The sequence below is a fragment of the Notothenia rossii genome (genome assembly GCF_949606895.1).
Source record: "Notothenia rossii genome assembly, chromosome: 8".
NCBI lineage: Eukaryota > Metazoa > Chordata > Actinopteri > Perciformes > Nototheniidae > Notothenia > Notothenia rossii.
In genome coordinates this window covers 4,852,814-4,878,807 of record NC_136906.1, presented here as the reverse complement: position 1 = coordinate 4,878,807, position 25,994 = coordinate 4,852,814, and the positions used below count along the sequence as shown (strand labels likewise).

Below are 25,994 nucleotides of genomic sequence, written 5' to 3'. Positions count from 1 at the left end.
AAGTAAAAGATCTGAGTACTTCTACTTTTACTCAAAAACAAGATCTGAGTACTTCTACTTTTACTCAAGTACAAGATCTGAGTACTTCTACTTTTACTCAAGTACAAGATCTGAATTATTCTACTTTTACTCAAGAACAAGATCTGAGTACTTCTACTTTTACTCAAGAACAAGATCTGAGTACTTCTACTTTTACTCAAGAACAAGATCTGAATTATTCTACTTTTACTAAAGAACAAGATCTGAGTACTTCTACTTTTACTCAAGAACAAGATCTGAGTACTTCGACTTTTGCTCAAGTACAAGATCTGAATTATTCTACTTTTACTAAAGAACAAGATCTGAGTACTTCTACTTTTACTCAAGAACAAGATCTGAGTACTTCGACTTTTGCTCAAGTACAAGATCTGAATTATTCTACTTTTACTCAAGAACAAGACCTGAGTACTTCTACTTTTACTCAAGTACAAGATTTTAGTACTTCTCCCACCTCTGATATCCAGTACTTCGTTGTGGCTGTGAATTGTTGATCAGATATTTCTACAATGTGTTCCTCAGAGTCTGAAGGAGTTAAAGTTTAAAGCCCCCCCTCCCCCTTCTTGAAGAGCTGAATTAGATTCTTTACCCCCACATCCCTCGCCGCCATGGTAACGTTTGAAAAGCTGTGTTTGAGGAGGAGTTTGTTGTACGTTTCTGGAGTTTTTCACGAGAGAACCAGACAGCGCCGGTATGAGAGCTTCTGAGAGCTGATCAGAGGAGAGAGGGAGGGAGAAAGGACAAGTCGTTAACGCAGGTAGGTGACATTACATGAATAACATAAATTCTTTCGTTTTTATTTGTGTTTTTTTACCAGGTAGCAGACTTTAAAAGTGTTTCCTACAAGGGACAGAAGTTTTAGGCTTCTTTTTGTATTAGAAGATTTTATATATATTATTTTATCACATTATTAGTTTCATTATATTATTATTATTATTTTTATTTTACTATTATTATTATTTTACTATTATTATTATATTTATTATAACTATTATTATGTGTACTATTATTATTATTATTATTATTATTATTATTATTATTATTATTATTATTATAAGCCAGACCAGTACTTTATTTAATTATTTCTTTATTTTATTTGTACACACAAACACAAAATAATGAAATATAGTTACATTTATTTATTAATGTATAGAGATTTATGAGATGCAGTTCAAAGATACCAGATACTCAGTAAAATCCGGAGTGTTAATTTAACACTCTGAGATAAGGACCATATGTTCACTAGCTCTCAGTGTTAAAACTGACTCTTTAAGTGTTCATTTAACACTTAAATCCCTCCCTTTAAGTGTTAATTATACAATTAAAGAGTCAATTTTAACACTTCCAGTGAACATATGGTCCTTATCTCAGAGTGTTAAATTAACTGTGTACATCAATAATTGGTTATCAGCATGTTTCTGTGTTACTGTCTTCCATGTGTATTATTCCCAGTAGTCAGTTGTATTATGAATGTTTTTGCATTGCATCTGTTGACGATATAATGCCAGAAAGTTCTTTTTCCTATTAAATTTTTTCCGTGATGATACTTTGTTTATCTTGATCAGCTGACCGCTACTTTATGACATCATCAAAGTTAAAAACCTTTCGCTAAGTTAGACCTTTCCTTTTGATGCGGCCTGTCCTGAGATCCTTTAACCGTGCCTTATCATGGCACTTTTAGCTGCAGCCAGCATTTTATCACTTTAATGAATTGTTTTTGTTTGTTTTTATTTGTGTGTTTGTTTTGTTTTTAATTATTATGTGTCAAATGCCTATGTGGAGCAGAGACAGGCTCTGTATATATCTGAGACCTGTGATATATTGATGAAAAACAGTATAATGGGGGACCTTTAAAGTGTGCTATATAAATATAATGTATTACATTATTACTATACAAATAAACTAACCTTGAACCTTGAACATCAGTTTATGTTCATAACCAAGACCTTTATTCACCATTTTCCCGATTATTTCCCCCCTAGAGGGTCGCCATGTTTTCCCTGTCGGAGCTGGCTCCTCTGAACCAGCACCAGAGCCGGTGTAAACTCCTGAAGCCGTGGTGGGAGGTGTTCATGGACTACCTGGTGGTCCTGATGCTGATGACGTCTGTCCTGGCCTGCACGGAGCAGCTGTCCCGGGACCGAGTGGTTTGCATTCCCTTGGATCCACTGGTCCCTCCAAACACCACTAGTCCCTCTTCTAACAGGGAAGCATTGACTCCATCTTCAAAGACCCCAAACCATGTTCCTCGCAACATCAGCCCAAATACTCACACTACAGCGAGGGGTCGACGCACACATCTGGTCTACCAGCAGTACGTCTACATTAGCCAGGTACTGTCATACTAATGTGTGTTCCCTTTGTTATTGAAAATGTTGCAGCAGCACAGGTAAAAAATGTAATTCCCTTAAACAGCTACAATAAATATTTTCAGTTAAAAACGAACAAAGTAACAGATTCCCTTAGTTTTGAGTGTTGTAATGGCGCATTTCCACTGCAGGGCCTCGCACGGCTTAGTACGGTATAGTTAGGCCTTGGTAGGCCAGGCTCACTTTATGCTGCATTTCCATTACAGTTTAGTAGCTGGGGCAGTAACTATAGTCACGCAGTGTAGGCGGAGCCGTGACGTCATCTTCAATGAGAATCACAGAAAACCAACATCAGCCGTTAGCTGTTAGCACTCAGAGCTCACAGCTCCTCATATCTGTTCAGAAACTAGACAAAAGTTAAACAAGTCCAAACCACAGACTGTCTGTGTCATGGAGAATACAGTCGCTGGTTCATTTATGTCTGTAGGTCGTTGTTGTGAGTGTGGACGGTCGGAGCATATACTGCTTTAGCTTAGCCGATCTCCATTCAGAAAACACGCATTTTAAAAGGTGTTTCGCCTGCCGTCTGTCTGCAGACTTGTCAAAGCATTAATTCATGGTTTTTACTAACCGGTATCAGTATGTTGTTACTTCGGCATCATTTTGAAACTTGTATTACAATTAAATCACGGTCAAATATGTTCTTTTTGTTGTAGTTGTAGCCCCCTTGCCAGCGATTCTCTCACTAGTTTAGCATACTCAGCCCGGTTGTTGGCCCGGAAAGAACCTTGATTTTAGAGAGCCAGAAAACTGTGAAAAAGTACCCGCTAGCCGGAACTACGCCGAGTGGAAATGCAACCAAAAATGGGCCAGGTTTGGCACGCTTAAACCGCGCTCCGCTCTGTGGTGGAAATGCGCCATTAGAGACTTCAGGTTATTGGTTTTCTGGTCCGCGACTCTAATGTTTTCATCTCAAATTTCTCGTTAGACCGGAGTAAGGCTTCAGAAGGCAGCAAAAAAGTTCTGAGGATTAATAAATGCTATATTTTGCTAGTGGAACATTTAGCTGCTAAATTGCCAGATAGTCTCCTCAGGGGTTGGAGGAGACCAAAATCAGAAATAAAAGAGAGTGAATATTGGACTTGAATTAATCAAGTGGTCTGAAAAATCCCTTTTAACTGGTCAAATACGGGTTAGGGTTAGGTCAATGTTCCTTCATATCAAATCATGATGCTTTGTGTACCCCTTTATCTTCAGATTTGCTAATAAAGGACTGCCTGTAGATGTTGTTGTATTTAACGGGAATAAAGGAGGAATGTCAGATGGCAGGTGGTAGTATAAAAACTAAAATGTTACCTGTTTTCTATCTATCTATGTAATCTAATGTAAGATAAACCTGTCAAATAAACTGTTGGCGGATACAGTTCATTTGTATTCAAAGGTAGTTTTATTCACTCCTCAACAACATCGTGACATCCTTACACGTGTGCACATAACTCTGACAACCAACCTAGTTTCCCATGAGCCCTAGGCTTTCTGTAGTAGCTCTCTGATTGGTTACACCATATGTCTGTCTATTGCTATTAGCCAATACCTTGACAAAACCTAATTTTTTTTTTTTTGGTTTGCTCGTTTGAACTTTATTTCACTGCCCTGCACCTTAAAAAGTTATGCTAAAGATTTACCAAGAGCATTGCAGTGGACCCTGGTTTGACTCCGTCCTGTTGGCCTTTCTGTTGTCCCCCCCTTTTCTGCCCATTTCAAATCTGTCTATTGGCACATTTCAACTGCAGCGGGGTAGCCCCGTTTAAGCGTCCCTAAGCGTCCTCGTTCAGGCCTCGGACTGCCTCGCTGGCCGTCTGAGGCCGTGGTGCATTTCCATTACAGTTTAGGACCTGGGGTAGCAACGCAGTGTAGGCGGGGCATCTGTGCAGAGACATCCTGGAACACTTTCACATTTCGAGTTGTTCCGTCGAGCTCCCGCTGGATTTTATCATCCCCAATGAGATGTAGGAACATCAAAAAATGCTGTGTATAAAAATGCTGCAAGCTTGCTTCTAGATATATATGCGACACTAGGGATGATCTCGCGCGCGATCTTGTGACGATTCTCTCTGACCAATCAGAAGTCGAGAGTGTTGACGTCACTAGTTCAGCCCTGGCCCTGGCCTGATAGAACCACCATTTTATGGGGCCGGAAAAAGAGGGAAAAAGTACCCGCTACACTGTAAAACCTAACATTGTGTTAAATAAGAATGAATAAGTAAGCCTTACTTACTTTTTATTAACTTGTTATTAACACTCAGTTTAAATAATTAAGCTGTAATACAGGGTCGAAAAACCTAACTAACTCAATGTAATTGATGTGAGCTAATTTAGCTAAGTTAGTGGAAATGTTTTTTTTTTTTCAACATTAGGACATGCGCAGATCACTCCTTGACCACTTCGCGCTCAAAGTTACTTTCTGGAACTTTCTGGAACATTTATGAGCATGCCCTGCAGCGGATGGACGTCCCCCAACGGCTAGCCGCTATGGTCATTATCATTGTCACATTACAGTGAATCTTGTGCTTAGCACACTGCTTTGGTGAGTAGATATTAAAATCCCAACCGTTTTGCTGTCTTGTTGTATTTAATCTTAAGGTTTATATGCTTGCTAGTTAAGATAACATTAGCTAACGTTAGCTAATGTTAGCTAATGCTAACTATTGCAGACATAATGTGGCAAAATCGTGTTGCAGCTTGGCCCAGGAGATAGTCTTAAAACATTTAATATATGGAGATAGACGAGGGCTGACTTGATTTATCTGCATAAACGTTTTTAAGTACTTTTTGTATGAGTCGAGGTTCTGTTTAGAAGGCATTGAACAAAGACTAGCACGTGAGTAACTTCATTATTAATGTCAGTGTGTTAGCCTAATGCCGTGACTTGTGGCTGTTTTCAGTGTTATATATTAGCCTATACAACAAAGTATAAAGTTACACTTCACAACGTGTGAGCGCCAATCAGTATATACTCCAAGCGGGTTGCAGTGCGGGACCGGGAGCTTGAGGAGGGACTCTCCCGCTACGGGCGGCCGTTCATGGGTGCAGACTGCGGGTCCCTCCGCCAGCTCCGCGGTGCTGCAAGCCTTCACTGCGGAGCTGCGGAGAGACCCTCCCGCTATGGGAGGCCGTGCCTGGGTGGAGACTGCGGGTGCAAGCTCCGCGGGGCTGGCTTGGCCATGTAGTGGGCATTACTTCACCGCGACTCGCTCTTTTTTAAATGTGTCTGGCGGCTGTGTCTGTGGGCATTACAATTCGCCGCAACGGGGAGTGGCGGGGGTCGTCAGGTTCCCACGTGAGGTGTAGATGTAACGTTCTTGCCGTCTGAAGTCACTGTTGATAATTATACAATCAGTTTCTTTCTATTTTAATTGTTTAATTAACAAAGTGCATCAGATTAATGGATTTCAATTTTCAAATATAAAATATATCTCCTGAAATGTTCAACACAAAAAACAAAAAATCCCAAACAATGTGTGACAGTTGAATCATGTATTACACAGTAATAGTAGGCTATTACCTTTTAATAATTTATTTTACAATAATCATATGGAGGTACCAACTGAAATGGTTGTTTCACTCCTGCATATGTTTAAAGTGCATTTGGTGAAACTTGATTTAAATTAGCATAGCATAAAAGCTGATATTAGCCTACATTTAAAAAGAGTATAGTGTTTACATTCAATGCAACCATAATCTGTTATAATAGTGAAGATGTTGGCTGGCATACTCAGTTGAATAATATGTATTTGATTGTTATAATATCCAGGTCTTTGTGATTTAAAGGCTATGCCATATTTAAAAAAATGTGGTGAGGATTTGTCATGTTTGCAATCTTTGCTATAATCGATTAAATGTCTATGTTTTTGCTAGAAATATATATATATTTTCCCATTCAGGATTTAACAGATAGTGGCAACTCCACACATTCCATGATTACAGCAGTAAAAGGTATTTTTACACACTACACAATTCCTCTCTGATCGTTTGTATTTTTTCTATGAGCAGCGGCGTAAGAGCTTTATGTTAAAGTGCCCATGTCATGCTTTTCCGGTTATTACCCGTCCCCTTGTGTGTTATGAAGGTTTTTCTGCATGTAAATGGTCTGCAGAGTCACAAACCCTCAAAGTACACCCTGTAGCGAGTAAAACTCTAACACAGAAAATACCTCCCCAAAACGCCTCGTTGGAGATTTCTCATTTTCCAATTTTTTCTTCCTGGCCGTTATGATGTGTGAACACCCAGTTGCCCCACCCAGAGCCTTGACGTGCATAGAGCTCTGTGAGCGCTGACAGACGAGTTGGGATCTCACAGCGTTTATAAACCTTTTTCTTACTCAATATTAAGCCACACTTATTGTTTTTACTTCGGCTGTGAGTGTTTGTGTCTGCTCAGGATGAGTTTGGCTGTGTTTAGGTGTGTATCGCCAATCAGGAAACCACACCGCCATGGAGCACACACTGCAGCTCAGACTACAGCTGGGAGCTTCTCAACGTCCCGACCAATCAGAGCACACTGGGCTCACAGGGAGGGGGGGGGGAACTCCAACAAGGCGTTTACGACAGAGAGTGAAATTCAGTGAATACACATACTATTAGGGATGTAACGATATACCGAATATCGCGGTATCGCGGTAAATAAACTTCCCAATACCGTCGTGAGACTGACAACATCTACCGCGATTTTTAAAACAAATTCTTTTTTTTTTTAAATATCATTTTTTTAAAAACACTTTTTAAAAAAAAAATCTTAATTTAACCAGGTGGTCCCATTGAGATCATCGATCTCTTTTTCAAGAGAGACCTGTCCAACATGGCAGCAAGTAGGTTACAACATGAAAATAAAACAACAGATAACACAAAAGGACATTGTATTTACAGGGCTACATTTACACACCTAGAGACATTGACAAGTACCAACCATATATTTATATCTCGCCATGTCAATAAGCCTGGCGTTAGACTTTTTCGCTGTCCGTCATTTTGACAGACAGGATTGTAAAATATCCGTCATAATCCCTTATTACCCGTCGGGTCTGAACAGTTCACGATAGAGCATGTTCGTGAACTGTCAACAGGGGGGGGGGGCGGTATTATGCCGTGTGTGCATGCACCTCGCGGGACGCGCACAGCGTAAAGCAAAACCTCCCAGACATGTATTGATCTGTACTGCAAAGTACGGTTTGGAAACTATATCATTTCCTTTTGGAGGGCATGCATAACACGGCATAACACCAGAGCCTGGCTCTGGGGAAAAGTTGGTGCTGTTCCGAGTTTGTTCTAATCTGTCAAAATGAAAGACTGCTTTCAGATTTTGTTAAATAAAATATTCGGTTAACGCGACCACTGGTGTCCCAGCAACATCAGTACCAAGCGAGAGAGTTTTTTCCAGAGCCGGGGATATTGTAAATGCCCAAACATCCCAGCTTATAAATACCTGGAAATGTGGATATTCTCATATTCCTAAAAACCTGTTTGATGATGCTGAGTGAGTGACTAGTGAGTTTGAGTTGAGTTACTTGAAAAACTAAAGTGAAACTTGATTTATTTTATTGCAGGGTCTGATTATTAAATGTCCTTGTTTATTTGTGAGATGCAGTGGCATAAAGAAAATGCTTACTTTGTTTGGTAGTACTACTAGGTACAAAAACACTGGTTTTCTTGTTCCAGTCTGTTACTGTCACTTTGTTTTTGACACTTTAAAATACTGCTATCCTACAAAAAGGCTGTAAAAATCAGATTTATTATGTAATAAAGAAACATTTTCCGAGTAAAAAAATGTTTTATTGAAAAAAAAATCTGAATTTTTTTATTCTTCCCTTTATTATTCAATATCGCGATAAATACCGTACCGTGGACTTGTTATCGCGATATTATCGTACCGTGAGTTTTGGGTATCGTTACATCCCTACATACTATACAGAGATGCTGTATGAGAAACCAATGTGATTTGGGAAAATAGCACAATATAAATCTATTTTAGTATACCTCAACAATGGAATTATGACATGGGACCTTTAACATCACTAGAATTTGATCACAACAATAGCATGGATGCAATTTAGTCCTCTTCTCACTTTCACATATTTCATAATACACGTTTTGCATTCTAAATCAGGTTAATACAACACTGTAGTTTCTAAATGGTTGTATAGGTCATGTTTGATTATTTTTGTTGGTTTGTCGTTCTTGATTTTCAGATTTCCCAAGCAGATCGAAAACCTCCGATGCAGTGGACCTGTAAGTTCTGCTCATTTTGCTCTGTAAAAAGAGGCTTTTTACTTAAGCATTACCGCCTCAAACATGGCTGCCATACAAGGACATCACCACTCCCATGCCTCCATAGGGAATGCCTTTGCACATTTAAATCTTTTAATGCACTCAAGGTTCACTTATCAACATGGCACACTCGTAAGGATATCGAGAAAGTGAGTGAAACAGCGTTCCATTGTCAGCTATGCGACTTTATAGAGCCTTGCAGTCAAGCAGATTTTTTCACACATTTGCGAAGACATTTGAAGTTGAAGCAAAAGGTGACTTGTCCATATCAAGGCTGTAACTTTCAGAGCAATGTTTATTCCACCTTTAATTCACACAAAAGCAAAGGACATCAGATGCAGGATAGGTCAGCATTCAAACCTGACATTTTTTCAGAGAATATACTTGAAGATCTTCCCCCTAATCTGAATGATCCATCTGAGGATAGTGTCCCTGAAGCTGAGGTTAGTGTCCCTGAAGCTGAGGATAGTGTCCTTGAAGCTGAGGATAGTGTCCCTGAAACTGAGGATAGTGTCCTTGAAGCTGAGGATAGTGTCCTTGAAGCTGAGGATAGTGTCCTTGAAGCTGAGGATAGTGTCCCTGAAGCTGAGGATAGTGTCCTTGAAGCTGAGGATAGTGTCCCTGAAGCTGAGGATAGTGTCCCTGAAGCTGAGGATAGTGTCCTTGAAGCTGAGGATAGTGTCCTTGAAGCTGAGGATAGTGTCCTTGAAGCTGAGGATAGTGTCCCTGAAGCTGAGGATAGTGTCCCTGAAGCTGAGGATGTTGAGTTCGGTGAAGATGTGGACGATTTGGAGAGTCAGTTGGAACATAATGTTGCTGCTCTTTATCTGAAGATGTCATCAATTCTTCACATCTCTGAAAGTGCAATGCAAGAGGTTATAGAGCAGGTCAACCAAATGTATTTGCTGTCGAAGCCCTTGCTACATTCCTCAATTCGAAAAATACTAAATGAACATTGTGAAGAAGCTGATAACTCTTTAGTGAGCGAGATAGCCAGAGTAGTCACTGAGAATAATGTTTTCCTGAAATTCACTTCTGCTGGGGGATCATTGTCAACTGCTAAAAGACAAACATCATACATTACAAGAGAATTCTCTTTGGTAAAGCCTGTTGAATTTCACCTAAAAAACGACAAGCAGTCAGTGGTGTATGTCCCCATACTGGAAATGCTGCAGACTTTGCTAAGCAATGGAGACATTTTGGACAAGGCCATGTCACTTGAAAACATCTTTTCACAGGGATACAAATCGCACAGGGATGGTTCCCACTTTAAAGGCAATTCTTTCTTGACAGATTAAGAGTTCAGGATTGCTCTGTTTTTGTACATAGATGATTTTGAGGTAGCTAACCCCTTGGGAACCTCGAGAAAGAAACACAAGCTATGTGCTATCTACTGGGTACTTGGCAATCTGCCCCCTAAATATCGCTCTTCTCTTCATTCCATTTAGCTTGCTATTCTTTGCAAGGTTGACAACATCAAAGGCCATGGCTATGCTGAAATTCTCCACCCTCTCATCCAGGACCTTGTGTCTCTTGAGCAACATGGTGTATATGTCGAGCAGGTAGGAGCTAGCATAAAAGGCACTGTATTATTTGTGGCTGCTGACAATTTAGCTGCCCATTCTTTAGGAGGCTTCTTTGAACGCTTCAGAGTTAGCCAGATGTGTCGATTCTGTATGGCAACGCGGGAGGAAATACAACACAAGGAAGTTCGGAGAGGCTCATTCCAACTAAGAACAAAAGAAAACCATGACAGACAGGTGCAAGATGTGTTGCATGATTCTACAATGGCTCAACAATATGGTGTCAAAGGAAGCTGTCCACTTAGTGAAAGCTTGGAACACTTTCATGTTGTCGATGGTTTCCCACCAGACCTTTTGCATGATCTTCTGGAGGGTATCGTTCCAACTGAATTGGCCTTGTGTTTGAAGGCACTGATATCAAAGAAATACTTCTCCCTTCAATTCCTGAATGGGGCCATTAAGAAGTCTCCGTATACATTTAAAGACAGAACAAATCAACCCCAGCTCATCACGAAGACCTTTTCCTCAAAGGGAACAATTGGACACTACTCCGACTTCTGCCACTACTGGTTGGTCATCACATTCCTGAGGAGATGAAACATGGGAGGTTTTAATGAACCTAAAAGATGTGCTCGAATTGTCAGTGTCCTCAAGCTTCACAGAGGAGTCGTTGCACTTTCTTGAATGCAAGATCTCAGAACATCGAGATTTGTTTCAGAAAGTTTTCCCAAATCAAAGAATTCGCCCAAAGCACCACGACATTGAGCACTACCCTCAATCGATTCCAAAGTTTGGTCCATTGTGTGACGTGTGGACAATGCGTTTTGAAGGACAACACAAGTTTTTCAAAAAAGTTGTGAGGCATTCTCACAATTTCAAGAATGTAGCCCTCACTTTAGCTCTCAGACACCAAAATGATAGCATTTCATTTAGCTTCCACCTCCTTTTTCAAACCATCTGTTGAAATCAATAAAGTAAAGTCTGCCATGGTGGCTTCATTTCCTGAAAATGTGCAGAACTTTCTTCATCACAGGAATGCCCAGCAGTACACAGTCCTTGTAGCATCATCTGTCTGCATAGATGGCATTAAGTACAGTGCTGATATGGTCATTTCAGTTGGATGTTGCTCAGGGCTCCCGGATTTCAGACAAATAACTAAAATTGTGGTTATCAATACCGACATATTTTTTGTCTGCAGACTTATGACTTCCTGGTATGATGAGCATCTGCGAGCATATGAGCTGTCTAGAAGCCATTTGTCCACCTTTTCAGTCACACAGTTATGTGAACTGAACGATGTTTTCCCCCTGTCACTCTACAGAGTTGGAGGCAAACAGCTTGTTACCCTTAAACGGTACATATTATGCTGAGCGATGTGAATTCAGCATTGTGGCAATCTCACAAATGTCTTCCTTTTCCCCAGGATAAGACCTCAACATGGACCAACGGTTATTGCTGAGAGTTGTCCTCACCGAAGATTCTATTATGAAGTTAACTTTAAATAAGAGACCGGATTCCGTCGAAGAATTGATTGCTCAACTCAGGGATAAATTATCTCTGCAGTATGAATTTAAACTTCAGTATGAAGACCAAGACTTCAATAACGCACTCTGCAATTTGACGGAAATATCAGATTTGCCTGAAAGAGCTACACTGAAAATCATCCCTATCGTGACTCTCCATTTAACTACCATTTCATCACGCTCAACAAGATCAGAAACGAGTGAGTGCAGCACAGCAGACACTGAGATCCTGTCGACTGCAGGAACCTCACCATTGCTAAGACATCAACAATGGCCAGAGTTCTTTAACACACCAAATGTCTCAGTTGATGTGAACTAAAGCTGTAGCTGTAGCTGTTTGCATGTTATTTGGCCTGATATATGCTTTGCATTTAGACTACCCAAAATGCATGGCAAATACTCTGATGTTCCTTCAAAGAGTGATGCTTGGACTGGGAACCAAAACCCTCTCCCCTAAGCTATTAACGCTACGAAACGCTCTATTGGATTAGACCTTAATCAAGATAGTCATCAGCTATCAGATAGAACTTGGCACTTAAAAAAGTTGCACTGTTAAATATTATGATAAAAGTTTGTTACTATGGGGACACTGTTTACAATTGGTGTGTTGTGCACTGCTGTTTTTATTAAGATAAGGGTTTTTAGTACTTAAAAAGCACTGTTTGTTGGCACTTGAAAATAAATGTTATGTTGCAACTGAATCAATTTGTGTTTTTAATGCATTCTTTTTGGAGATTGTTGGGAGTTTACACAACGTGTTTAGAGATTTGTTGTGGTACAATTATCTTAGTTAGCAGGAATTAGTTTGTTTAATTTAATAGTAAACCTTAGAAATTACGAGTTAGTCAAATTTGAAAAGGGTTAAGTTCTGGTGATTTGTATATTTAAGTTGAATTTGTTCATTGAGTTCACACAAATACAAAAAAATAGGTTAATACAAAGCATGCCTTTTAAGTTTACATAACTTAGTTTACATAAGTTTACACCATTTTGTTCACATAAGTTTAAACAATTTAGTTTACATAACTTAAAAGGTTTTTGTCAACTGTACTTCTCAAAATCAATTGAAGCACACCTAGATTACACAAGTTGTTCGTACTGACAATAAGTAAGTTAACTTAACTTACTTATTGTGAGGCAACGAGTTTGCATACTTTTTCTAAGTTACCACAACTTATTAAGTTTTACAGTGTAGCCGGTGCTACGCAATATGGAAATACATTCTTGAGGACGATTAAGGACGCTTAAACGGGGCTACCCGCTGCAGTGGAAATGCGCCATATATGTGTCCATTATAAAGGCATTATGGCCAAAAAGTTAAGAAAACATTATTTTTGATTGACGCTAAGATACCTAATTAAACATTTGGATGTGTTTTACTCTGTATTGTCTGAATGTGGAGCTATATAGCTTTACACATTTCGTTTTCACAAATTGTTTCTGCGTCTGACAACTTCATAATTGCAGGTTTAACTGTCTATCCCTTTTCAGGTGTGCTACCACGAGGCGTTGCCGCTGTGTTCCCGCTTCTTCCCGTACATGGCCATGCTGCAGTCTCTGGTTCTGGTGGCCAGCGGCTCCTTCTGGCTCCACTTCCCTCACACCTCCGCCCGCATAGAGCACTTCCTCGCCATCTTGTCCAAATGCTGCGAGTCCCCATGGACATCTCAGGTTTTGTCTCACGCCGCCCGACAGGAAAGCATCCAAGAGAAGGAAGTAGTGGAGGAAAGACAACCGCCTCAACCTCCTCTATCTTCAAACTCATCTTCAGCTCCGGTAGTCCGAACCAGAGGATCGAGCATAGACTCAGGAACAGATAGCCCCCTTTTAAAGAGGTTAGGTAGTGCGTCCGTTACCCCTCCTTCTCCATGTCCTTCCGCACACTCCTGTCACTCCAACATCTCGTCCTTATCCCTCGGGTCCCAGGTGAACTTTCCTTCTTCCAAGCTCTCTCTCATGGTGGACAGTCCCAGGCAGGTGATCAGTCTGGATAAAAGTGACGGGGAACAAACCAGAGCACTGTTCGAAAGGGTCAGGAAGTTTCGGTCCCACTCGGAAAGCGCTGATGTCATCTATAAGGTAAGAGATCCTCTAGTCTAATGGATACATGTATCGTAGATCTTAGGTTGAAACCTGCTGTCCAAAAAAGTAAAAGTTTTAATAGCGTTACAAGACATTGTGTTTATAGAGTAGTGCAGGAATAAGTCCTCAACCTGGACATTTGTTAGCATGTTAGCACTTCTAGGCTCCCTTGTTTTAAAGTCAATGTTTTTTTTTAATGAGTTTCCGGTCGGTATTTAACACAAGTTTACTACATTCTCACATAAAATAAAGCTTTAACATGTCTTTCTAAGGGTGGGTGCTAACAAGTGTCTAAATGAGACTACATCCCGCCAAACAGTAGCCGCCTTTAGCTTAGCGGTGGTGATGTCATTATTAGTTTTTTGCTTCTGGAGATTGCCCTTATGCTTCAACTTTTATAAAAGCTATGTTACTATATGAGGACTAACCTGCTAAACAAAGTTTCATAAATGTGTGTTTGCAGAGCTAAGTTTCTACAATATTCCAATAACCATAATAAAATCCCATTCACTTCTAGGCGAGAGAGCCCTTGCGATGAATCAAAATACATCATCACTGCACAACTCTAGCGCAACAAGCTTTTAGATGATGCTTTTGTATTAAGAAACTATAAAATATGGCACAAATAACGGCACATTTTTTATTTATTTTTTGCATTATTTTGTAATCTGCCATATATCCATACTTGTCGACCCTCCCGATTTTCGCGGGAGACTCCCGATTTCATTGCCCTCTCCCGGTTTCCTCCCGGGGTCATATTTCTCCCACATTTCTCCCGATTTCTGACAAAAACAGATTTACTCGTGACTGTTTCCACTCGGACTTTAATACAGCTACACCATTGTTTGGTTTCCATGGTAACACGTCTCTTTATTAGCGCGCGCAACTGAAAGTCTGAGATATATCACAGAAAACAGAGCAAGAATCGATAACTCTACCCTCTGCTCACTCCTTTTCCTGCTACAGGCCGCGAGGCAGTGCACTTACAACGACAATAAGCATGTTAATGTTAATCTAATACAGCTCCGGCGATCCACTAGCTCCCCCCCCCCCCCCCCCCCCCGCGGTGGTTTTGAAATGCTCCCGATTACTGAGGTCTCAAGGTTTGCAAGTATTCATAGTCTAATGTTGGGAATGTTCGGTTGTGTTTGTGTAATGTGATAAATGTATCAAATCAATAAATACTATATGACACAAATCCATGTTTGATCAGGTTTGGTTGAATATCAATGTATTAATCGAACCCCCTTTTTCATGCTTTCAGGTGTACTTGGCTCAGACGGTATTCAAACTGCTGATGGTGACGGTGATCTTCAGTTACACCATCCCTCTGCTCAGCTCCCTCTCCTTCACACACACCTGTCGCCCAGAGGAAGAGGCCTTGGTGGGATACACCACCTTCGAGTGTATCCATGTTCTCTCCTCTCTTCTACGCAAACTACTGCTGGCTTACCTGACCCTGCTGGGGCTTTACGGCCTGCTGAACCTCTACACCCTCAGTTGGATTTTACACAGGTTAGTGCCAAACTTTAAAGGCTGTACTGATCAACACTCCAACATTGAATCACGGGGTTGCTTGTAGTGAACAAACCACAAAAAACAGTTGGAACGATTGAAAAATATGAGCTCAGGACAAACCCTAACCCTATAAACCTGTGACCTAAGAATTTCATTGACATAACTACATTGTAGCTATATGTTGCTCTGACAGTAATAGCCTTGAACCTTGAACCTTGAACTTTAAAGGCTGCATTCATCAATACTCTAACATTGAAACACAATAAAATGGCTACATGTTAGATGGAGCTTATAAGGAACACCCCACAAAGAACAGTTGGAACAATCGGAAAATATGAGCTTAGCCTTAGGACAAACCCTAACACTAATCCCCATAGAAATGCTCCATCAAGTCAGAACAGAAACTCGGAAACCTATCAAAGTCTTTATTGCTCATGTTGTTTCCAAATGTTTCTTTACAGTGGACCTATCATGCTATATTGGAAACATATATTGTAGGGCCATACCTATACAAAACATGTCTGTGAAGTTTTTTGCTTAAACAGATCCCCCATTGTCCGCTGCCGATTTGACGTCAGATCGGCAGCAAATCTGTATCCGCTCGTTGTACCCCCGTTTTTAAAAGATTTGGGTACGGAGGAAAAGAGAAAGGGTTTTATTTTCTGACGCTGCGTGAGTTCCCGGACACACCGGGGACACATATTGATGTATAAAAGACATCACAAAGTGCATTTTGCATGATAGGTCCCCTTTAAATTAACCGACGTCAAAAAGAAAGAATTCCCAAAATGGGAGATGGGACCATATAAGGAGCACGGGAATGCACAATTGGCCTTGAAAGTGGAGGAGACCAAAACAGAGCATAAAAGCCAGAAAGTATTGAACTTATATTTCTGGAGGGGCGAGTGAAAATAATCACTATGATACTTGTTGTCTTCTGTATGTTTCAACAAACTACAGATTGCATTTTATGCTTTTAAAACATTTGCAGCAACTAAAACATGTAAAACTACAAAAAGACAGAGGAGTCTAACTGGCTTATAAATATACAACTTTTCACTTTGTTTGAACAAGAATTTCATTATTTTTGTAGACTCTTAAGTCACATGTGTCAAACTCAAGGCCCGGGGGCCAAATCAGGCCCTTGGTGGATTTAATTTCGGCCCGCAGGATAATTTCTAATTCCTATTAGATCTGGCCCGCCGGTATATTGCACGCACACCTTCACTCCATCCTGAGGGTCTCCTCAGCTCAGAGCCTGACCCCAAACATTGATGACCTTGCACCCAAGATGAGATGCCAAGTATCTGAGCTAGCATCACAGAGCAGCACACTGAGTTTAATGGATGTTTCCTTTTGCACTTTCTCTCTCACGACAACAGGGCATGTTTGGTTTCTCTTTGAGGGAAATAGTTTTTTTGAAGCTGTTGTTGGCCTGTGGGAAAATGTACTCATAAGAAATGACTCTGGAGAAGCTGCAGATAGAGCCATAAGAAATGAATGCAACTGATTATTTAATGTTTAATGTTGTTTTTATAGGCAATCATTTAAGCTTTGTTAGTTCCAGGTTTAATATGTGCAATAAGTTCATTTCAATCAGTTCTGCAATAAACATTGAAGCAGTCCGGCCCTCGACTAGTACCCATTTTTTTTTATTTTGGCCCACTGTGTATTTGAGTTTGACCCCCCCCTGCTCTAAGTAGACTACAAAGGTTGTAATTGTTCAAAAACCTTTCAACAAAACATCCCATGAGGTTTTGCATACCAGCGGTCTGATTAAAGGATTAGAGTATTACACTGTGTTTTGAACTAGCGTTTAAAGGTCCCCTATTATTCTGTTTTTCATCAATATATGACAGCTCTCAGATATATCCAGAACCTGTCTCTGATTGGCTGAAACAGCAAACAGATCATTGCAGCATTACCCATAATCCCCTCTGTTTCAGCCCTGTTTCCAAAGTGCTGATTCTCTGTCTGTTACTTTAGATGAAAATAAGGAGCCCCTCCCCACGCCCCTCTGAGAGAGATTAGGTTACAAAGAACTCAATGGTGCTCTAGGAGGAGATTCAGTGGGGGGGGGTACCTTGGTTGCTGATTGGCTAATGGTTACACAAGACAAAACATCGTTATGACATCATAAAGTGGCCAAAATCTGATCAGCTTATTTTCAGACAGGTTTTTAGAGAAATGAATCAAAAAGAGAGAGAATCTTTGTTCCTGAAACTTTCAGAGTCTCTTTCCACAGAGGGGACACATGTTGATGAAGAAGAGACATGAAGAAGAGGGGACACATGTTGATGTAGAAGAGACATGAAGAAGAGGGGACACATGTAGATGTAGAAGAGACATGAAGAAGAGGGGACACATGTAGATGTAGAAGAGACATGAAGAAGAGGGGACACATGTTGATGTAGAAGAGACATGAAGAAGAGGGGACACATGTTGATGTAGAAGAGACATGAAGAAGAGGGGACACATTTTGATGTAGAAGAGACATGAAGAAGAGGGGACACATTTTGATGTAGAAGAGACATGGAGAAGAGGGGACACATGTTGATGTAGAAGAGACATGGAGAAGAGGGGACACATGTTGATGTAGAAGAGACATGAAGAAGAGGGGACACATGTTGATGTAGAAGAGACATGAAGAAGAGGGGACACATGTAGATGTAGAAGAGACATGAAGAAGAGGGGACACATGTTGATGTAGAAGAGACATGAAGAAGAGGGGACACATGTTAATGTAGAAGAGACATGAAGAAGAGGGGACACATGTAGATGTAGAAGAGACATGAAGAAGAGGGGACACATGTTGATGTAGAAGAGACATGAAGAAGAGGGGACACATGTTGATGTAGAAGAGACATGAAGAAGAGGGGACACATGTTGATGTAGAAGAGACATGAAGAAGAGGGGACACATTTTGATGTAGAAGAGACATGAAGAAGAGGGGACACGTGTTGATGTAGAAGAGACATGAAGAAGAGGGGACACATTTTGATGTAGAAGAGACATGAAGAAGAGGGGACACATGTTGATGTAGAAGAGACATGAAGAAGAGGGGACACATTTTGATGTAGAAGAGACATGAAGAAGAGGGGACACATGTAGATGTAGACGAGACATGAAGAAGAGGGGACACATGTTGATGTAGAAGAGACATGAGGAAGAGGGGACACATGTTGATGAAGAAGAGACATAAAGAAGAGGGGACACATGTTGATGTAGAAGAGACATGAAGAAGAGGGGACACATGTTGATGTAGAAGAGACATGAAGAAGAGGGGACACATGTTGATGTAGAAGAGACATGAAGAAAAGGGGACACATGTTGATGTAGAAGAGACATGAAGAAGAGGGGACACATGTTGATGTAGATGAGACATGAAGAAGAGGGGACACATGTTGATGTAGAAGAGACATGAAGAAGAGGGGACACATCTTGATGTAGAAGAGACATGAAGAAGAGGGGACACATCTTGATGTAGAAGAGACATGAAGAAGAGGGGACACATGTTGATGTAGAAGAGACATGAAGAAGAGGGGACACATGTTGATGTAGAAGAGACATGAAGAAGAGGGGACACATGTTGATGTAGAAGAGACATGAAGAAGAGGGGACACATGTTAATGTAGATGAGACATGAAGAAGAGGGGACACATGTTGATGTAGAAGAGACATGAAGAAGAGGGGACACATGTTAATGTAGATGAGACATGAAGAACAGGGGACACATGTTGATGTAGAAGAGACATGAAGAAGAGGGGACACATGTTGATGTAGAAGAGACATGAAGAAGAGGGGACACATGTTGATGTAGAAGAGACATGAAGAAGAGGGGACACATGTTAATGTAGATGAGACATGAAGAAGAGGGGACACATGTTGATGTAGAAGAGACATGAAGAAGAGGGGACACATCTTGATGTAGAAGAGACATGAAGAAGAGGGGACACATGTTGATGTAGAAGAGACATGAAGAAGAGGGGACACATGTTGATGTAGAAGAGACATGAAGAAGAGGGGACACATGTTGATGTAGAAGAGACATGAAGAAGAGGGGACACATGTTGATGTAGAAGAGACATGAAGAAGAGGGGACACATCTTGATGTAGAAGAGACATGAAGAAGAGGGGACACATGTCGATGTAGAAGAGACATGAAGAAGAGGGGACACATCTTGATGTAGAAGAGACATGAAGAAGAGGGGACACATGTCGATGTAGAAGAGACATGAAGAAGAGGGAATACATGTTGATGTAGAGGAGACATGAAGAAGAGGGGACACATGTTGATGAAGAAGAGACATAAAGAAGAGGGGACACATGTTGATGTAGAAGAGACATGAAGAAGAGGGGACACATGTTGATGTAGAAGAGACATGAAGAAGAGGGGACACATGTTGATGTAGATGAGACATGAAGAAGAGGGGACACATGTTGATGTAGAAGAGACATGAAGAAGAGGGGACACATCTTGACGTAGAAGAGACATGAAGAAGAGGGGACACATGTTGATGTAGAAGAGACATGAAGAAGAGGGGACACATGTTGATGTAGAAGAGACATGAAGAAGAGGGGACACATGTTGATGTAGAAGAGACATGAAGAAAAGGGGACACATGTTGATGTAGAAGAGACATGAAGAAGAGGGGACACATGTTGATGTAGATGAGACATGAAGAAGAGGGGACACATGTTGATGTAGAAGAGACATGAAGAAGAGGGGACACATCTTGATGTAGAAGAGACATGAAGAAGAGGGGACACATCTTGATGTAGAAGAGACATGAAGAAGAGGGGACACATGTCGATGTAGAAGAGACATGAAGAAGAGGGGACACATGTTGATGTAGAAGAGACATGAAGAAGAGGGGACACATGTTGATGTAGAAGAGACATGAAGAAGAGGGGACACATGTTAATGTAGATGAGACATGAAGAAGAGGGGACACATGTTGATGTAGAAGAGACAAGAAGAAGAGGGGACACATCTTGATGTAGAAGAGACATGAAGAAGAGGGGACACATGTTGATGTAGAAGAGACATGAAGAAGAGGGGACACATGTTGATGTAGAAGAGACATGAAGAAGAGGGGACACATGTTGATGTAGAAGAGACATGAAGAAGAGGGGACACATGTTGATGTAGAAGAGACATGAAGAAGAGGGGACACATCTTGATGTAGAAGAGACATGAAGAAGAGGGGACACATGTCGATGTAGAAGAGACATGAAGAAGAGGGGACACATCTTGATGTAGAAGAGACATGAAGAAGAGGGGACACATGTCGATGTAGAAGAGACATGAAGAAGAGGGAATACATGTTGATGTAGAGGAGACATGAAGAAGAGGGGACACATGTTGATGAAGAAGAGACATGAAGAAGAGGGGACACATGTTGATGTAGAAGAGACATGAAGAAGAGGGGACACATGTTGATGTAGAAGAGACATGAAGAAGAGGGGACACATGTTGATGTAGAAGAGACATGAAGAAGAGGGGACACATGTCGATGTAGAAGAGACATGAAGAAGAGGGGACACATGTTGATGTAGAAGAGACATGAAGAAGAGGGGACACATGTTGATGTAGAAGAGACATGGAGAAGTGGATTTTGCCTAATAGGTGACCTTTTAAATGTCTGATATATTTCCCCCTCTGTGTTTTCTGCAGCTCTCTACGTCAGTATTCCTTCCACTCACTGAAGGACTTGTGCTCTCTGAGAGATGTTCCTGACCTGAGGAACGATCTGGCCTTCCTCCTGCACATGTTGGACCAGTACGACCCCCTGCTGGCTCAGCGTCTGTCCGTGTTTCTGTCTCCGGTCACTGAGAGCCGGCTGCTGGAGGAAAGCTTGGAGAGGCGTTGGGGGGAAGAGAAGCTGAGATCCATGAGCAGCGTGGATTCAGAGGGAAGCTCCAGACTGCAGCTCGTGGCTCTTCCTCGTCTTCCTCCAGCTCTCTTCACCCTCAACCAGCTGCACGTCCTCAAGCTGGAGCTCATCACCGAGGCCAGGTTTACTGCACAGGTAGCCAACATGAAATCACTCAGGTGAGTTCAGGATGCTTTAATATCACATCGGAATCAGAATCTTGCACTAATGTACATTCCCAAAGATATTGAAGTGACTGTTCTTTTGTATTGATTGTTGTGTTTTTATCTTAAAAGTCACCTAATATGCAAAATTCACTTTTTCATGTCTTTTATACATAAACATGTGTCCTGAGTTTCAGGAACAAAGATTCTCTCTCTTTTTGTCCTGATCCATTTCTATAAAAACCTGTCTGAAAATGAGCTGATCAGATTTTGGCCACTTTATGATGTCATAACGATGTTTTGGCTTGTGTAACCATTAGCCAATCACCAACCAAGGTAACCCCCTCCCCCTACTTTTCCCGTTTAGTTCCGTTAGTGCCTGGAATTTTGGGTTCACACCAAACTAAGAACTTAGTTACGAGAACTTTTTCCCCCATTTTTAGTCCCTGCTAGAGAGGTGGTACTATCCTGGGGAGAAAAAAGTACCAATTTCGATTGTCTGGGCAAATTGCAAACCACGCCCGTAAAACTCTGAAAAGTTTTGTGAAGCCGCCATTGTATTTGCTGGCATTAGCATTATTAGCATTAGCATTAACCGCCCCGCACCAACGGAGAGAGAATAAATTATGGCAACTCAAAAGTAAACATGGGAGCCGTGGAGATGAGGAGGTGTTGGCGTTCTGGCGATTTACTCAGAAGGCTTCAGTAGAAGCTGCTGGGAGTCCCAGCAGCTTCTACTGAAGCCTGTGCCTCCGGGGACTTCCAGCTGGGGACTTCGGGTGGCAGTATACGCCGTGAAGTGTTTGCAGCCTGCCAGTAAACCCAAAGCAGAAGAAGAAGAAGTGACGTCAGCGGCTTCATTTGCGTAATCTTCCCTCAGGGAACTTATTCCCGTGTGAACGCGATCTGCACTTAGTTCCATGGGGGTACTAAGTACAGCAAAGTACTTGGTGTGAATGTGGCTAATCTCTCTCAGAGGGGCGTGGGGAGGGGCTCCTTATTTTCATCTAAAGTAACAGACAGAGAATCAGCACTTTGGAAACAGGGCTGAAACAGAGGGGATTATGGGTAATGCTGCAATGATCTGTTTGGTGTTTCAGCCAATCAGAGACAGGTTCTGGATATATCTGAGACCTGTGATATATTGTTGATAAACAGTATAGTAGGAGACCTTTAACTATGTATTCCCCCAACAGGGAGCTCCACCTCTACCACTGCTCAGCGGCGGTGGATCCTGGGGCTCTGGGGGTCCTGCAGGAGCGTCTGGAGGTCCTTCACCTCACCTTCACCCAGGCCTCAGAGATCCCCGGCTGGGTAACCTCCCTCCGAGGCCTGCACGAGCTCCACCTCTCCGGACGCCTGAGCAGTGATAACGGTGTGGGTCGCAGCTGGGCGTTAGGAAGCCTGCGACAACTACGTCACCTCCGAGTGCTGGTGATCAGAGGCATGCTGCAGAGGATCCCCGGGGAGCTTTGTGAGGTGTTGGTCTGCCGCTTTAATATAATAATAATAATAATAATAATAATACAAATACATTTAATTTGTATAACACTTTTCCTGGTGCTCAAAGACGCTCTACATCAAATCAGAAACAGAATACAAAGAAACAACAAAATGTCTATATTTCTGTTGCTGTGATATATTGGTCTTTAATAGAACAGTCTAACTTATCAAGAACATTTTATATCAAGATAAGATAAGAAGTACTTTATTGATCCAAACTGTAACCATCTCAAATGGAAATAAAATAGCATTAAAAAAATATATATGTGGAAATACAAACGTACATTAACACAAAGCAGGATATTATATATACATATTGTGTATTCTTTGTCTTTTTACGGTGTATATATGTATATAAATTTGCTATTTGCGTTTTTTATACCATTTGATTATGTTTTCTGGCCATTTTTGGATCAAGAATGGCAGATATTAGTCTCCTAGAACTTTAAAATGGACCCAAAATTCATCAAAATCAGCCACCGGGAGCACAAATATGGTCCTTCTCTGGTTAAAATTGCCGTTGTCGATCTTGGAAGTTGATTCAATAACCTCCGAAAACACTCCAAAATTGTAAAAAAAAGAAATGTTCTAACTATTGTCTGCATTATGCTAATTCAGTCAGATAACTCACGTGTTGCTTTAACATGTTTATTAGAAACAGCATATAGTTAAGTTTGGCGACTAGGCTCAGGCCTCATCACTCCATAGATATACATAGCACGATGAGTGATGATTAAATAACTAGAGCCTACAGGTGGAAGCTGGGGTGGTGGTGGGGCAGGCAAGCAGCAGCGACGTAGAGGTAGCTGCAGCAACAGCAGCAGCAAGCAATGCATGGAGGGATATCTGGCAGGTTAAATAGAGCGGCATATTAAGGAGACTCTGTTGGTTGGTAGTGGCAAGGGGCGGCATAAGTGCTCGAGTTGACTGCCTGAACTAGCTCGCAGGCTTCGCCCCATTTGTGCAAATTATGCAAGTTAGCATCCGGCAGTTTCTCTGTGCTTGGGCCCATACTGTACATTTCTAACATAACACTTTGAGGTCCTCAACATTTCCGTGCTCCCACGAAACAGACTAATAAATTATATTCGTATTGTTCTGTCGGAGAGAAACCATTATTTCATTTTATTATCTTCCTTGTATCTAACCTGTTAAAATGTTATATTTTGCCTCTAACGTTCTTGAATTTCTTGTTATAACTTGTGATGTGTGATTGTGTAAAGCGCTTTGAGCTGTATGTGTTGTATGAAAAGTGCTATATATATATAAATAAAGCTGTATTATTTTTGTATGGTAGGTGGCGGGCAGCTTGGTGAGGCTGGAGGTCTTCAACGAGGGCACCAGGCTGCTGGTCCTCACAGGGCTGAAGCGGATGGTGGACCTGACGGAGCTGCTGCTGCAGGACTGCCGGCTGGAGAGATTACCGTCTGCTCTACTCTCCCTCACCAACCTGCGCACTCTGGACCTGCAGCACAACAACCTGCGGACCCTGGAGGAGCTGCTCAGTCTGGCTGCTCTGCTCCGCCTCTCCTGCCTCAGACTCGCCTACAACCGAGTCCTCTCACTACCCGCTAGTGTTGCCGTTCTGCGAGGTCTGGAGCTCCTGGATCTGTCCAACAACCAGCTGCAGAGTCTTCCTCCAGCCCTCTTCACTCTGCACCGCCTTAGAAAGCTGTTCCTGGCTGGTAACCTGCTGGAGGTGCTTCCTGCTGAGGTGAAAGCGCTGCAGCTGCTCACAGAGCTGGATCTCAGTGGGAACAGGTTGGAGAAACTCCCCTCTCAGCTGTTCAGTAGCTGTTTGGAGCTGCACATCCTTAATGTGGCGCACAACTCTCTCAGTGCACTACCCAGAGGGGTTGCAGCTCTGAGTCGGTTGTGCAGGTTGGATCTGCGCAGTAACAGTCTGGAGGATCTGCCCGCTGAGCTGGGATCCTGCCCCGGGTTGCATGGGGGGGGTCTGCTGGTGGAGGACTGGCTGTTTCTCTCTTTGCCCCCCAGAGTTAGGGACTTCCTGAGCAGATCTTGCCCCCCCTCTGGTGCATATTCAGAGAGTAATTCACGCCCAGAGTCCGACAGTTTCCCGTACTATTCTCCTACTCAGTGGAGTTTCTCTTCTGCTCTGGAATCACAGATCTAAGTCTCTAACACCAGTTGTGAAATGCAGTTTACTCAAGTATCAATGTTGAGGTACGCTAACTGAGTATTTACTGTAATTGTTTGCTAATTTATACTTCTACTTCAATACATGTTGGAAGCTAATATTGTACCGATTACTCTTATCTGACAGCTTTGATAACTCTACAGATTCAGATTGTTAATACAAAATATATATCAACTAATAAGATGCTAAAAAAAAAAGGAACCAATGAAAAGGTGCAGTCGTAGTCTTATGGCCACTTGAGAACAAAAACATGATTATTTTTTGATAATCCCAGTTGATCAGCTTGTTTCTTACTGTGCCTGCTGTATCACTTTATTAAAATAGGTCACTGAGAGTGTTAAATGCTAGTAACTGTAATCCAACCGGATGCTGGTGTGTCTGGTTGTACTTATCTCCAACACCAAAATAAATGATAATTACTCTTTATGAACCTATGCATTACAAATACTGACTTTTCTGCTGTTATTTGCACTTATCAGCCTTATAATTAGTATTTCTAACAATAATACTGATATTACCACTGGGTGTTTGCCACACTGAGGTCACTTCATGTTTATGCAATAATATTTGTATTGAACTTTTTGAAATAATAGAAGCAATACAGAAAAAAGTGAATGAATAAATGTTATTTTGTATCTATTCCTATTGTTGTTGGTTTTATTTATACTGTTACTTTCATATATTTTGTATCCTTGTGTGAACTATTATCTGTCCTATCATATATTTAAATATTATTGCTTTTGGCAGACGAACTAAGATGACTAATAAAGGTTAAATTAATTAAGTCCCAGATTTTATAAAAGAAGAAATGTTCGCCCATACAAAAATCCTAATAAAGTCCTTTCCTTTTTTTTTTGCACCATAACAATGCATTTACTTTATTGTGCAGTTTATTTTGTTATTCTAATTAAATGTCAGTGTCTCTCCTGGGCTTCCATACACTCATTCCTGCTGTATCCCGCTTTTTTTATACTGC

The 25,994-nt window shown here is 41.3% G+C and overlaps 1 protein-coding gene across 2 annotated transcripts; it reads left to right on the top strand.

The window, feature by feature from the left end:
- The first annotated feature begins 698 nt into the window (after window positions 1-698).
- On the top strand, window positions 699-25,658 carry LOC307015627 (volume-regulated anion channel subunit LRRC8D). Of its 2 annotated transcripts, XM_079644369.1 has the most exons (8): window positions 4,845-4,932; window positions 6,290-6,341; window positions 8,590-8,629; window positions 13,206-13,793; window positions 15,061-15,311; window positions 20,992-21,369; window positions 22,551-22,833; window positions 24,155-25,658. In XM_079644369.1, exons 4-8 carry the CDS (start codon window positions 13,254-13,256, stop codon window positions 24,992-24,994), a joined length of 2,292 nt encoding a protein of 763 aa, XP_079500495.1. In that variant the 5' UTR covers window positions 4,845-4,932; window positions 6,290-6,341; window positions 8,590-8,629; window positions 13,206-13,253; the 3' UTR covers window positions 24,995-25,658. The 2 variants fall into 2 exon arrangements, with proteins under 2 accessions (XP_079500494.1, XP_079500495.1); XM_079644368.1 differs by lacking the exons at window positions 4,845-4,932; window positions 6,290-6,341; window positions 8,590-8,629 and adding exons at window positions 699-793; window positions 2,019-2,369.
- Window positions 25,659-25,994: the final 336 nt, after the last annotated feature.